The sequence below is a fragment of the Chenopodium quinoa genome, unplaced genomic scaffold (genome assembly GCF_001683475.1).
Source record: "Chenopodium quinoa cultivar QQ74 unplaced genomic scaffold, ASM168347v1, whole genome shotgun sequence".
NCBI lineage: Eukaryota > Viridiplantae > Streptophyta > Magnoliopsida > Caryophyllales > Amaranthaceae > Chenopodium > Chenopodium quinoa.
Genome location: NW_018742418.1, coordinates 663,359 through 678,043, shown reverse-complemented (window position 1 = coordinate 678,043; position 14,685 = coordinate 663,359). Strand labels below are relative to the sequence as shown.

General features: G+C 29.4%; 1 protein-coding gene across 2 annotated transcripts; it reads right to left on the bottom strand.

The window, feature by feature from the left end:
- Positions 1-339: 339 nt before the first annotated feature.
- LOC110708267 (protein RICE SALT SENSITIVE 3-like) lies at positions 340-3,569 on the bottom strand. Of its 2 annotated transcripts, XM_021886366.1 has the most exons (7): positions 3,185-3,569; positions 2,627-2,680; positions 2,184-2,396; positions 1,973-2,081; positions 1,797-1,838; positions 1,121-1,286; positions 340-1,051 (listed from the first exon to the last, which is right to left on the bottom strand). In XM_021886366.1, exons 1-7 carry the CDS (start codon positions 3,319-3,321, stop codon positions 630-632), a joined length of 1,143 nt encoding a protein of 380 aa, XP_021742058.1. In that variant the 5' UTR covers positions 3,322-3,569; the 3' UTR covers positions 340-629. The 2 variants fall into 2 exon arrangements, with proteins under 2 accessions (XP_021742058.1, XP_021742053.1); XM_021886361.1 differs by having other exon boundaries at positions 340-1,286.
- Between the last annotated feature and the right edge of the window lie 11,116 nt (positions 3,570-14,685).

Here is a 14,685-nt window from a genome sequence, read left to right as displayed (position 1 = left end):
CGGATACAATCGTTTGAGAGAAGCAAATACGGTTGAAGATTATGTGGCCTCTGTGGTACATCATACAGATAGTCGATCACTAGCTAGGAAACCGACTCTTATTACAATAGTAAGTTCTCTTATTTCCTTCATTCCAATCAATTAGGCTTCGGTTTGGAGAGAAGACAACCCTAATTGTAAAACGTCTTTTCTTAAGGGGTAAAAATATATATTAAAAAAAAAAAAACAATCATTTGGTACCTCCTCAACCCTATTTAGCTAATGAGTAACCTCATACACATTTTAGGGGTAAAATAACATGAATAACATCCAAATTAAAACTATATATAATTGTTAGTTGTGTATTCATTACGAAGAGTATTACATATTTACATATAGTTGATCTGAACAATATAACTAAAATACAATTGTAGTTGCATTATCATAGATAAAAAGTTACATATATAAATACAAACCAAAAATTACAGTAGTAGACTAAATCTTGAACCCTAAGCTACTAGCAACAAGCCAAGCACTAAAAATTAAATCTAATTAAATTTTGAGTACAATATTATTGTGTTCCTTAAATAATGACAATCATTCAAATGATTAATTAATATTTAAAACTATATAATTAAAAATTATTTCTACTAAAATCCAGTACTAGGCCTGCTAGCAGCTAAATTAAGATCTTGGTGATGATATGAAAAATGCTGCTGATATGATGACATTGAGGTGCTACTACATTCCCCAACAACCTCTCTTTCATTATTATAATTATTATTAATATTCCTAATTTCTTGTTGATGTTCTTCCTCACCCAACTCTTCTTTTTCCACCTTTTGGGTTGATGGTGAGCCCAAGAACTGATGGGCCTCCGGACCACAATGTCCCGTGGGGTCTCGGTGGGCCGGGCCAGGCCCCACCGAGGGGAGCTTCGATAGGAGGGCCTCGAGGCTGCTCATGGACGGGGTGATCATCCTCACCATGGGCGACTGTTGTTGTTGGGCTTGGGCTTGGTTGTAATACTCGTATTGTTCCATGAGTTGGGCGGTTGGGCCCATTCCCATGGGCCCTCCTCCACTGCCTTGGTAGGCCCACATTTCGGGCGGGATCCCATACCCGTCAACGGGCCTTATGGATGGTGGGAACGCAGCAGAAGAGGGGTGAGGTAAGAGCACCCCGGGGATACTCTCAATGTAGGTAAACTTCTTCCGGAGCAAAACGATGTAGCTTAAGTCCTCCACAACCTTGTTTAATGATCCAAGTTGTACCACGCCTTCTCGTACCGCTATCAAGGCTATAGTCTACATGATATTCACATATGTTATTGACGTAACAAAATCAACCAAATTTTGTTTACTAAAATTGTATACGAGTACAAATTTCATCTTAAAATAAATGTCATAATCATCATACCATAAAATTACCAAAACTTTGACCCAAAAATTCTAAATTTTCTAGGATTTGGCACATAGATAGTATATGTATGCATATAGTACTAATAATGAAAACGCAATGATACTAAAAAAGCAACCAGCTTTATTAGATTTTCAAAATGTAATTTGAACAAAAGATGTGACAATTACCAATATTTAACAAATATAGTATGTTTTCAATTTTACTTATAAAACAATAAAAAATGGTCATTTTGTCTAGATTTATATACTCCGGAGTAGGAGTATTAGAATATTAGTACGAACTAGATAAACTATCGATGTAATATTAATTCCGGACAGTGTGAGTACAATCTTGGCAATTTATTTAGTCGATAATACCTTCCCGTAGAAAAACAAAAAATAGAGAAGAGATGATACCTTGATACCCGACTGGAATTGGGCTTCCCAAGTCCTTGGTTGCTGCAAAATGAGATATATACATATATATCATAAATTTTATATTCATAAAACCTTGACATATTTTATTAAATATTTCAAACAATTAACAATTATTAAAAAAAACAAAACAAAAAAAAAAAAAAACTTAAAATTACCGCATCAGCCGAATTATGCCATGCAGATAAGAAGTTAATTTCTTGGTTTTCATTTGGTTCTTTGTATATCCATTTATGACTATGATCTGCTGCAACTTTCCCAATCAATCTGTCATATTTAAACCATAAAATAACATAAAATAAGAGTATAATCTAGGGTTAACTATAAGATAAATAATTAAAAAATGTTATTTAATAATACCATACATACCCTTCACCATAATTATAAATTTCGTGGGACATTTTGAAGAAAAGCTCAGGTTGTAATCCAGCTTGAAACTGTTGAAATTGTTGATCACCATAATTGGCTGATGATGATGGTGATGAGCTAGGATAATCGCTACCGCCGCCGCCACTGCCGGAGTTCATCTCAGCCGTTGTAGACGCCGAAAAATTGCAAAACCCATCTTCCCATACTAATATCCTGATCATTAAATGGATACATCAATTATCACATATATCATATGTTATTGTACATGAAATATTATTTTGTGGACCGACCATATAATAATTGTAATAGTGCAATTATTTATATAGTGGAATATGTGCACCAAAAAAAAAAAAAAAAAAAAAAAAAAAAAAAAAAAAAAATTATATAGTGGAATATTATGGGAAATGAATCAAATTTTAAGAGATGAATAAAATTTTAATTACCAGTTTCTTCTGTTGCCTCGAGACCTATCATAAACTCCTCCATGAGTGTCCCATCTATAAAAGGAATGAAGAAATAATGTATGAGAGATCGATCATGCTTATGTAGAGATCGATACAAATTCATAGTTGTTCTCGTGTATACCTAGAGTAGTCAGGTTGGTGTATATACCATGTGTGTGTTTTTACTTATTTTATCAGTTTTATTCATTAATAAATGAATACGATAAAATGATTAAAAAAAAACCATAGATACTAGTTTGAAGTCTTGGTATATTCGAGAACAAGATAGAGATGCTACTATGCCAACGGCCAAAAACTAGGAAAACAATAGTGAACTTGTTAAATTTGTAAACTATCAGTTTTATTCATTAATGAATGAACACGATAAAATGATTAAAAAAAAATCATAAATACTAATTTGAAGTTTTGGTATATTGGAGAACAAGATAGAGATTTTGCTATGCCAATGGCCAAAAATTAGGAAAACAATAGTGAACTTGTTAAATTTGTAAACTTATTTTTTTCTTTCTTTTTGGAGAGAGAGAAAGAGAGACTTACTTGGGAGGAGGATAATTTCTAGGAAGGATCCTCCAAAAAACAGCATAAACCCATTGAGAATTGTCTTGGCAACATAAACTTCTCAAAGTGTATTGTAAAAGATGAGTCACTGCTAGTGGATTTAAATGTTCTTCCATTTTTTTTTTTTTATTTCTTTCTTTCTCTCTCTAGAATTATAGCTTCAATTTCTCTCTCTTCTTTTGAGTTGTTTGATTTTGGTGATTTTGATTTGGAGAGGGGAATAAGTATGTAGTTGATCTCAATATCATATCCCCCTTTATATAAGGCTACCCCAACAAGAAAATCTCACATTTATATTACTTGCTGTAACTCACTCTATTATTTTTACGTTTTTTCTAGGCAAAAAGGATCAACAATTATAATCCAACTATTACAAAACGTGTGATAGTACTATCCATGAACTAGCAATCTAGCATCCTATTGATTATATTTAATTTAGCCAGCTTTTATGAATTTATAATCATATGGTTACAAGTATAAGAAATTATATTATTCTAACTTTTACTATGATTAATTTACATGTGAATATAAAAGGAAATATAACATGGAGTAATTGTTATATACTCTATACAATGAAATTAAAATCATTCTATATTTTTGGATAAATATAGCTACTAAATTTCATATACTCTATATTAATTCGGTCATTTTTCTATTAAGAGAAGTTGTATATATTAAGATCGAGAAACTGTATATATTATTCAATAAGATATTAACGAAAATAAATATTTTGTATACAAAAACAAAAAAAACAAAAAAAAAGTTACTAATATAGAATATAAAACTTGATCACATATGCATACATAATGTACGTACTAGTATATACGAGTAATATTCTTAGATAGACAGATACGGTCACACAACCCACTCTCGAATAACTATTAATGAGATAAATTCACAAATAACTTTTCATGTATAGTTTGGTTATTTCTATTGTCAATAATATTCAGTATTGACACTTGTCTAGCCATCTTGGTACGTAATACCGGCAATACTATCAAATATGTTATTTTCTTGAAAAATAATCTACTCCGTATTGTTTAGTAGCACGTAAATTCATATAAGACATATGTTAACAATTTCACAAGATTCCGTAGAATAGAAGAGTTAATCAATACTTTAAATGAATAATACATATGTTTGGCAAAATTATTTTCATATGATACGTAGTACTCCACAATGCAAAAAATATAAATATAGGATATGATTTGCGGCCAATGACAAGTCTCTCTCTCAAATTCCCGCTTTCCAACGACGGTCTATTCCCGTTCATAGATTTACTCATGAACAACTATATCATCATTCATGCACCAGCCTTAAATAGATAGACCAAACCTCAATATTCCACACAAAAATCATCATCATCAACAACATCAAGAAACATCTATCTAGTATCATTTCTCATAACTATATAGAGGTGTGAGCCGGGATCTCAGCTACATGGGGAATTCTATTATACACTTGTGTGCACATAAAAAAAACGTATGCCTAGTGTATATTTTCTTAGGTGTTATATGTTGGTGTGAGTGTGTGACCATATATGAAAGCCAACATGTTAAATGGTTGTATACTTGTAGTACTTCATATACTGTATACATGATTGTACAGTACATTAAAGGTGTTTATTTATTGTAAACAAGGAATTAATTAAGCGTCCATCCATAAAAGTGAGAAATTAAAGTTCATGTATAACACGGACATATTAGGTATATTACTTATAGGACAAGGTATATTACTTAGGACATTGTTTGGTATTGGTTGGCATTTTATGGTAAAAAAAAGTTTGTGAAAGTAATTACATATAAGTTGTTAAAAAGGATTTTTATTTAATTTTAATTTAAAGAGCTGTTTTATGATTACATTGTATGAATTTAGCAACCAATTACAATTAATACGGTCAAATAATTATTATCTTTAATTTCTTTACATGTACTAGTGAAGATACTATTCATTTTACCCCTCGTCTAAGTATATTTACTTATTTAGGAATTAGTTAGATTATAATAATTAATATATATCCGCATATATTTTAACTATGTCCTTGATAAGGTGCATATATATAACTATGAGTTACGGACTTACGAATTACTCCCTCCATCCCTTATTTATATGTCCTTAATAAGGTGCACATAATAAAGAGAAATAGGTATATAAATAAGCGACAGAGGAAGTACAAGCTAAGTTAAGCAAATGGTTATTAATACTTAATTAACTTGAACTAAAACGGTCTCAATTCTCTAAAAATCGAAAACAAAGTTTAACTTTCTGTATGATGAATAATAATAAACAGATATCTACGAAGTATTAAATTTTTTTTTTTTTGAAGGATCAAATATCTATTATATTGGGTGTACTATATGTCTCTGTATGAGTGTACTACACGTCTCTATACAATAATATTTCTACTACTATATTAGTCACCTTGCTTAATCCAATTATATACTTGTATATAACTATTTGATCAATTATTTGTAAAATTTTATGAGGTGACTAGATAAATTCTTTGTGTATACATCCGTCGTACAAAAGTTTAACAAAGATTTACTTTTCAATGGCTAGATTATGGGTAAAAAGGCTTAGTATGTATGTATGTCCCTATAATTAATAAGATAATTATGTGGAAGATGATGGGTGAAAGAAGGCAATAATAATGATTGAAAATTTGGTACAAAGAATTTGGTTTGAGTTTCTTTGTCATTGCACCTTCTTATCTTTAAGTATACCAAATTACACTTTTTTTCTTCTATTGAACATTAGCTTCAGAGAGAAGACTATTATCTCCAACACAGTCAACAAAACTGTTGAGACACCAACATATGCGGTAGAAATTAAAGCTTTCAAATACTATATATTTTACTAATAATAATATTTATTTTTCTTTTATTTTTTATTTTTTTTATTTTTGGCTCTTTTTTAATCTTATATTATTATGCTTTACAACTGCAAATATCTTTTGCAAAAGAGATAGCTTGCTACTATTATTAATTATTATTATAATTTTTCCGTCTCTTTGGTTTGCTCCAGTTTTTTTTTTTTTTTGCATTGTATTTGTGAATTTGCTCTATAGTATACATAATTTTCCTTTCACGTCCACTACATTAGTCATACTACGACTAATTTTGTTTCGCATCAATTTCATTCATCTAAATAGTATAAAAATATCAAAATTTTCATTAGGATAAACAATAAGAGACGAAGGGGGCAAGATACAAGTAATCAATCAACAATGAGATAGGTAAGATCCCAATACTGTAGGACAATTGCTCCTTTTAATTCCTTTATGACACAAGTACCTTCTGACACAAATGGGCCATTTGGTTTGGGAATACCATACATCTAAATGGGTCCATAACTTTCTCTACCCTTCAAGTAAAAAGTATGTGCATTGATTATGATTGTTAAATTGTTACTGTGTAGTACATACTCTTTCAATCTTAATTTGTTCTAAGCTAAGGAAGGTCAGTGTATTTTGTGTGAGTTTGGACCGCTAAGTTGTTGCTTGAGTTCCTACACTTCCTAGGGACATTTTGTAAGCATATTACAGTATATATACATCCATCATTATATAATGTATCATTAATGTGAGATATATGATGCATCTGAATCCGGATGACTAGATGCAGTCTAGCATTTAAAGCTACAAGGTTATTTCATTTAGCAGTACCAATTAGTTTTACGATGGGACCATATATGCTTAGCCTGTACGCGTAGTCATTCTTCTCCAACAGAAAATTTCAACATCGTCAAATTTCTTTATGTAATTAAAAACATATGACACTTTTCCATATATACATAAACGTCAACTTTGCTTTTGAGGTCAAACTTTGATGTTAATTTCCGCTCAAATGTAATGAACTGATAAGTGTATTTGAATAAGAATGTCTCAGCATGATTATAACACTGATTTGCAAAGCAAACTAGTTGTCAAACATACACAAAATCCGAAAATATGTTTTATACTTTATCATTTACTATAAAGGGTTTCTCATAGACATACTTGTAACTTTGTTAGGTTAGAATAAATAAATCCACCATCATCTTCTCATATTTGAAATTGAAGAAATAATTATTTTTGAAATGCCAGTGTAGAATAAGGGGAGACAGTTGTCCCCCACTTTATTTTTTAAAAATAATCCGTTGAAATACATATTTGTGTGCTCAAATCTTTATACCAAATGAGATGGTCTAGACGTCTAGTGGTCAAGTGGCACTTGTAAAGGCTCGTGGACAAAGGATCAAACCTCAGTGACCTCCTTTTAACTCCTTTTTTTTTTTTAATACTAAAATGAGTATATAACTTAAATGTACAACATTATTCAACTAATCAATTGTTGCCTTCTTGGTTAGTAAGATGAACTTGTATTCAAGAGATTGGAGTTTGAACCTTGGTATAGCCATTTTACTTTTTTATTTATAAGATAGTATTCCTTTAATTCTTATTTTACTTTTTTAATTTCCCATGTTTTAAAATGTATAAGATAGTATTCCTTTAATTCTTTTTCTTAACATTTATTCCATGTATTTATTGAAATAAGTGTAATTGTAGTTTTGCATGAAAGGTAGCCTCAAATTATGGTTGTAATAGGGAATTATATATGACAAGTGCATTTGATTAGCTATATATAAGAATATATTTATGGAGAAATAGTTGGTATATGATGTTGGATTTTTTATTAAGTACTCCGTATTTTTGAAATCTGAAGTTTAAAACCTTAACTATTTAAATATTTATGTGTTCTAACATTTTTGTCAAATCAAGCGGTAGTCTATTCCCCCCCCCCCCCATTTTGTAATTCCTGGCTCCGCCACTGGCTAATAACATCAAACTTGATGCTTAATAATCCAATGCCTTTTTACGTACTAATTATCTCCTTGCCGGGAAAAAATAAATCGAATTATTTTTCCATTTCTTTCATTTGATTTGAATCACCAATTGTCAAATCTATTGAGCCCAATTTTCTTTCTAGACTCCAATTATTTTTTGTAAATACAACATATTCAAAGAATTAGCTCTAATACCAATTACCAAGATCAATAAAATACCTAATTACTTTTGAAAATCAACAAGCAATTATCATATTAAAGAAATAAACACAACAAGAACCAAAATATTACAATAGCATAAGTATTATTGAAACTCGATAACAAAGAGAAATAATACAACAATATTTCAACTAAGACATTTTCTTGATGTTGGCTTGCATTATTGATATTGGCTTGCATAATTAGGACATTGAACAATATGTTATGTAGATGTTAAATGCAAATCATCCATATTTCAAAAGAGTGATACATAACGTCCTTCTATTGGTTTCTGAACAAAAACAAGCAAAAACCCTATATAAAGCATATGTTAAGTAACCAAAACTCTATACGTATGGATTACATGAATGTGATTCACATATTATAACTCATACAAGGATCAAAACTTTGAAGAAAATACGTATAATAACTAGCTAGAAATCTCTCTATGTTAAATTAGAGACTTGTATTCAAGCAATAGACACATATAGAAGATTATACCTTGTTATCTATAGTTGTTATCCTCTTATAATATTCAAAATAGCTTCAACTATTATTGTTGATAATTTCAATTGACACTAAGCTAGGTCTAGCTAGGAAGAAATAAGTTGATTAATTAAGCTAAGTTAAATAAATTAATTTCAACAAAAATAAGTTTTTTTTCAACTAAATTATAAAAGATGTATGTGGAGAATTGAATTTTAGTTATTTAGCTAGTTGCGTGTAAATCTATTGCACCTAAATGAAAATGATAACTAAAGATCACATTTTATTCATAAAATATTGTTTTGTGAGATTTGGATGAGGGGTTTTTTTTTATGATTTGATGAAGCAAGCAATGCAAGGTGTGGTTAAGAAGTGTCTAAGATCCAATAATAGTGAATTAATTTTAGTACCTACAAATTTCAAGTAGGACAATAATTTCAACAATTGGAATGATTATATATTGTTGTGCATTGAGTCCACCTATAAATGTTCTTTTATTATTATTTTTGTTTAAATTTTATATAGAATATGTATTATAGTACTCCTTGTTCATGATCGATCAAACCTTTCACTTGGACTCTTTTTTGAGAGATAAATTTGTATCTGCATGCACAGTGATGGTATTACGAGGAGTACCAGATTCATTATAAGTGTTGTGTACTCTTCATGTAACCATCATTTGATAGAAGGATCAAAGAGACTAGTATTTCTTTGTTATTTCTTGCAAAGTATATATTACCCATTTACCCTAGTACCCTACATTACATGATTAATAAGAGACTTGCATGCAAAATCTTAGAGAAGCACTCAAATGATCTAATATGAAGTTGGTTAATTCTGAGTTGATAATAACTCGTAAATAATAATCTCATACACTATTTTTGTATGTCTGAAAAAGTTACAAGACCACATTTTCTTAAATAGAAGTACATGGCTAGGTAAATGGATTGATTACTCATTTTTTTTTTAATTAATTAACCATTTCAAGCGATTGTCTTGTTAATAGCTAATAGTGTACCTTTCATGCCTTAAGCTACCCTTTTCTCATAAAATTAAAACACTACACAACGAAAATGATTTTTTTTTTTTTTTTTTTTTTTTTTTGGTGAACACAACAAAAATGATAACTTATACAAAAGTGAGCCTAAAACTCCATACATAACAATAGTAAACAACTCTGCACCGAAAGCACACCAATTAAGAGGTAAGAATGAACAATATGCCAACTAATTACAAACTGAGGAATTAATTAAGTATTAGGTTATTACATACTACATACACCTATGATCATCAATAGAATAACCAAATAATATCATATACTTCCTCCGTTCTTTTTTTATCGCATCATTTACTACTTTAGGAAGTTTACTAATTATTGCATCATTTTCTTTTTAGGATAAAAAATATTTATGTTCACACTGCAAATACCCAACATATCCTTACTTTTTCACACTTACTTTTTATTTTATCTTATATAACATGGACAATTTTGTATTTTTACGTTTCTCTCACTTACTTTTTTCCACTACCAAATTTTGCCTCCAAAACCCTATGATGCAATAATGTATGTGGTTATATATTATATTATGAGTCTCTATCTCACAGTACATGCAACTGTGGGTAGCATGTTGACTACAAGAAGAAGGGGCTTTCATTGCATTCATTTCCTGTTACTGCCACCACCAGCAGCTGAAAGGAAAAGGATTTTGGACAGCCAACACAAACATATATAACACCATACCATACTATATATTTTTAATTATTAAACTCTAACTTTGACCAACAATTTTTTTTTTTTTTTGTTTTTCCCTTGAAAGTGACAGACATTGCTTTCGTCATTATTTCCTCCTTTGGCTTCTTCTCTTAGATAGCAACTTTTTAGTCTCATAGTCAAAATAGAACAATTGAAATATTATAATGAGAATTGAAAGAGGAAAAAAGAACAGGTGAAATTTCATACAAATATGGAGTATTATTATTGCAATGCTTGTGCATGGTTTATTATTTCTGTGTATGGTCCCCTTTATAGCAGAGGAGTTATAGCCAAGCTAGGATGAAAGTTTCATGTCATCACTCATTGTATTAAAGATTACTTGTTTAATAAATTAAAGTCGATCTATTAGGTTACTTAAATAATGGTTTTGGTGTATAGAGTCATAATATAACAATTATTTCGACAAATTAATTTTGGTTAGGATATATCGAGTTATAGGTTATCACTCTTTAAAATCAAATTTTGTCAATATCTTATACTCCGTAATTCTGTAAGATTATATAATTTCTTTTTAACTTTCCTTGGAATTATTTTTGGTGTAATGCAACCTCCACCAATTTAACAATATTATTTATCTTTTGATGCAAATACTTAAATTTGGGAATTGATGTCTAATCATCTTATATAACTAATTTAATGGACAAAACAATTTTTAATGTGATACCAATCAGTGTTTTAATTACATAAACACTAGAAACTTGAGTTCAACGAAGTATTCTTTCAAGACCTAATAATTAAAACGAGCAACTGAATATTTACTAGTCTTGCTTATATTGTGCTACTCGTAACATGTAACAATCAGTTGCACAACAAAAAGTTCTTTTACTTAATGTATGGTTATCGTACAATTAATTGTTGTATTATAAATGTTACTTTTTTTTTTTTTGAACAAGTATTATAAATATTACTTGATCTAAGCTAATAAACTAAGTGTATCAGTTGTGTGCTTCAAAGTTCAAAATAAAGGTATTTTAAATATTATTAAAACAATTAACTACTACTTCGTATATAATAGAGCTGAGATAAATTAATACTACCTCCATTTCATATTTTTTGCAATCTTGGAATATTTACATCTCACAAATAATACCCCAAAGTTGCAAAAAATAGGAAATGGAGGTATTATATATTTATTTGATCCTAAAGAAATGATATCATTTTCTAAAATTTCATTCTATTTCTATGTATTCTAAGTTTCTAACCCCTAATGTAATTCCAATATATGTTTGAAAGGTAGTTTATTGGAGTAGGTCATAAATTGATCTTAGATTTATTTTAATATTTCCTTTTTATTTTATTTTTTTTCTTTTGAAGAGAGGATATTGAGAGATGGTATTGGTGCCTATTGTTTGGTCGGGGGATATGTTTTATTATGGGCATTATGATTTAAAATAAATAAGAACATACCATGTGCCATGAAATTTTGTTGGGATTGCAGAAGTTTGGTAACACATATATAGAGATAGTGTATGTGTAAATACTAAAACTATTAATTACAGGAAACAGAGAATGGCAGTATAGTCTTGGTCAATATCACAAGATGTATAGAATGGGAAAAATTGCTTCTCCATCCCCCCTTTATTCCCATTTTAATTAAGATCTATGTTATGGTGGAATCTTTGAACTTTTCCCTCTTTACCCAATATGTATGTATGTGACCCTTTGTAACCTTTTTGCATTAGACTTATCGTAATGTTATCAGAGATAGACTTATAATAATTTATTGTGAGATCGAGTTGACGACATTTCTATTGAAGGCGTATAGGATAGTATTAGAGTTGATCCTTATGTATTATAAAGATACGACATGTTGAACCATCATCAGAAAGATTATATAATATAATAGTAATAAATTAATATATGCTGAAACAAGGAACAATTAATGTTCCAAAGTAGGAAAAACTTCCTTGTACTCTAAAAGATGCCAACATTTTTTTTAATTAATTAAGAATAGATCCAAAGGATGTTAGCATGTCTAATGCAGTGTGGAATGTTCGAGATTATAAAAATAGGCACTAAATCTTATATTATGCCAATGATTTCTCGTGTCATACGTTAAGATGAGTATATTTAATTAATGTGGCATGTCTCAAATTACGTGAGCCAAAATTTTATATTAGGTATTGCATGAGAATAATGCATGTTTAATTTATTTGATCGACGTTTTAGATTAGATTAAATAATTTAGTACTTAATAATCTATAAATACGAAGTATATAGATTTGTTTGGTTGGATTGTTTGGTTCAGATGAAACAGATGAAGAAAAAAGAGGACATAACCGCTCTTAGTTTAATAAGGTGTTTTTGTACGTAAATGGAAAAATGTGGGCAATTAATAATTTAATAAAGGTGCAGACAAAGTTCTGGTAATATAATGTCCAAAAATATATGAATTTCAGTGTTTTTCTTGGAGTAATAAAACTGTCTTATCTCCTAAACCTCAAATTATTTGTTTTGAATTTTTATATTTTAAGGTTCAATAACTTAAAAAAAAAAAAAGAAAGAAAGAAAAAGAAAAACAAATACACACATACACATTGGATTTCTCTCTTTATGTTTACGAACATAGGTACTTGTGAATTGTTATTCTGAATTTAGACATCAGAGATTTTTGCTATGGCTCATGCATGCAAGTGGCCTTTAAGGATGCATTGCATGCATGCAACATACCTTAGTTTCATGATTGTATGTTGTTGCATTAACTTCCTACGGTTAGAAATTAGGGTAGAATCATAATCAATTGTAAACACTAGACAATGTACACATATCAAATAGAATAACATGGATATAGGTTCAAGCCTAATAAGGAGCGAGAGACTGTTGATCGATTCTCAAGAGGAGTGGATACTAACATAGTGTACTTCTTGTTCTTGCCTATCAATCAATTCAATAAAATTGTAGACTAGGTCTAAAAATTTGTGTATGTTTGTTACGTACGGGATACTAGCTAATTAAAATAAGTTCCTAGCAGTGCTATTATCTTGGGGTTTTCACTAAATATGTGCTATAATTTTGAAAAGTTTACATACTTAAAGAGGAAGAACAATTTAGGTACTTAAAAGTCGTCAATCGTTTTCATTTATTAATCAAAATAATCCTGTATTTGGCGAGACCAACAAAAACGGCTCTAATGAGATTAGGTACATAATTCACCAATGATAATTGATTAGACTAATCATAGTAATGGAATGAAATTAATTAATTAATTAATTAATTAATGAGTTCCCATATTTGGGATAAATATCGAAATAATTGTAGGAGCAAAAATTTTTGTATACACCCGTTTTACACTAATTTTATTGTACATCGAGCAGTATAAGGGTAACTTTTACCTAATTTTAGGGTAACTTTTTGCTTTTTTTGGGGTAACTTTTAACATAATACAATTTTTATATAAATAGACAATAAGAAAAGTTATATAATGGTAATTTAATTACATTTAATCACAAATAATTGATTTTTAGTCATTTAAAATGTGATTCTTTACTAATAATTTTTATTTGTATTGGATTACTTTTATGCATATTAGGGTAACTTTTATTTATTTTAGGGGTAACTTTTGATCAATCTAGTCTATCTTTATAGTGGATGTACAATAATTATTGTACACCCGATTTTTTTTAAAGTTTGTATTGTAGGAGTTGGTGGGGAACGTAGTTGATGATGTTTGCTTTTTTTGCTAACAGAAGACTTGAAAGAGACTTGCAATCATGGAGAGATGGAAATGGCATCTATATATATCATATCATCAACCTATGTGGATGTGGAGGACAATTTGGACTCAGATATGTGGGGTTTTTAGAGTGAGACATTTGACCAATTACACTACACAAGTTAGCTTCCACCAGTCCTCCTCTTGTATCATCTTAATAAATGTGTAAAAAGTAACGGAGTTATTGTACATTTTCTTCACTTGAAATTTCTCGAATTTATTTTTAAATTGAACTTACTTGAACTTTTTTCAAGTTATTAATTAATAAGAATTAATTGGATCTAATTGGAATTAATTAATGACTCTTAGTAGACTCGATTGTTAAAGAATAATTTGGACATAATTAATAAAAAAAAATAGTAGATCTTATTAAAACTTATTAAACTTGATTGGACCTTATTAGTACAACTGATTGGTTAAAGAATAAATTAGACATAATTACAAAAATATTAGACCTAATTGAAACTTAGTGAACTTGAATAGAAA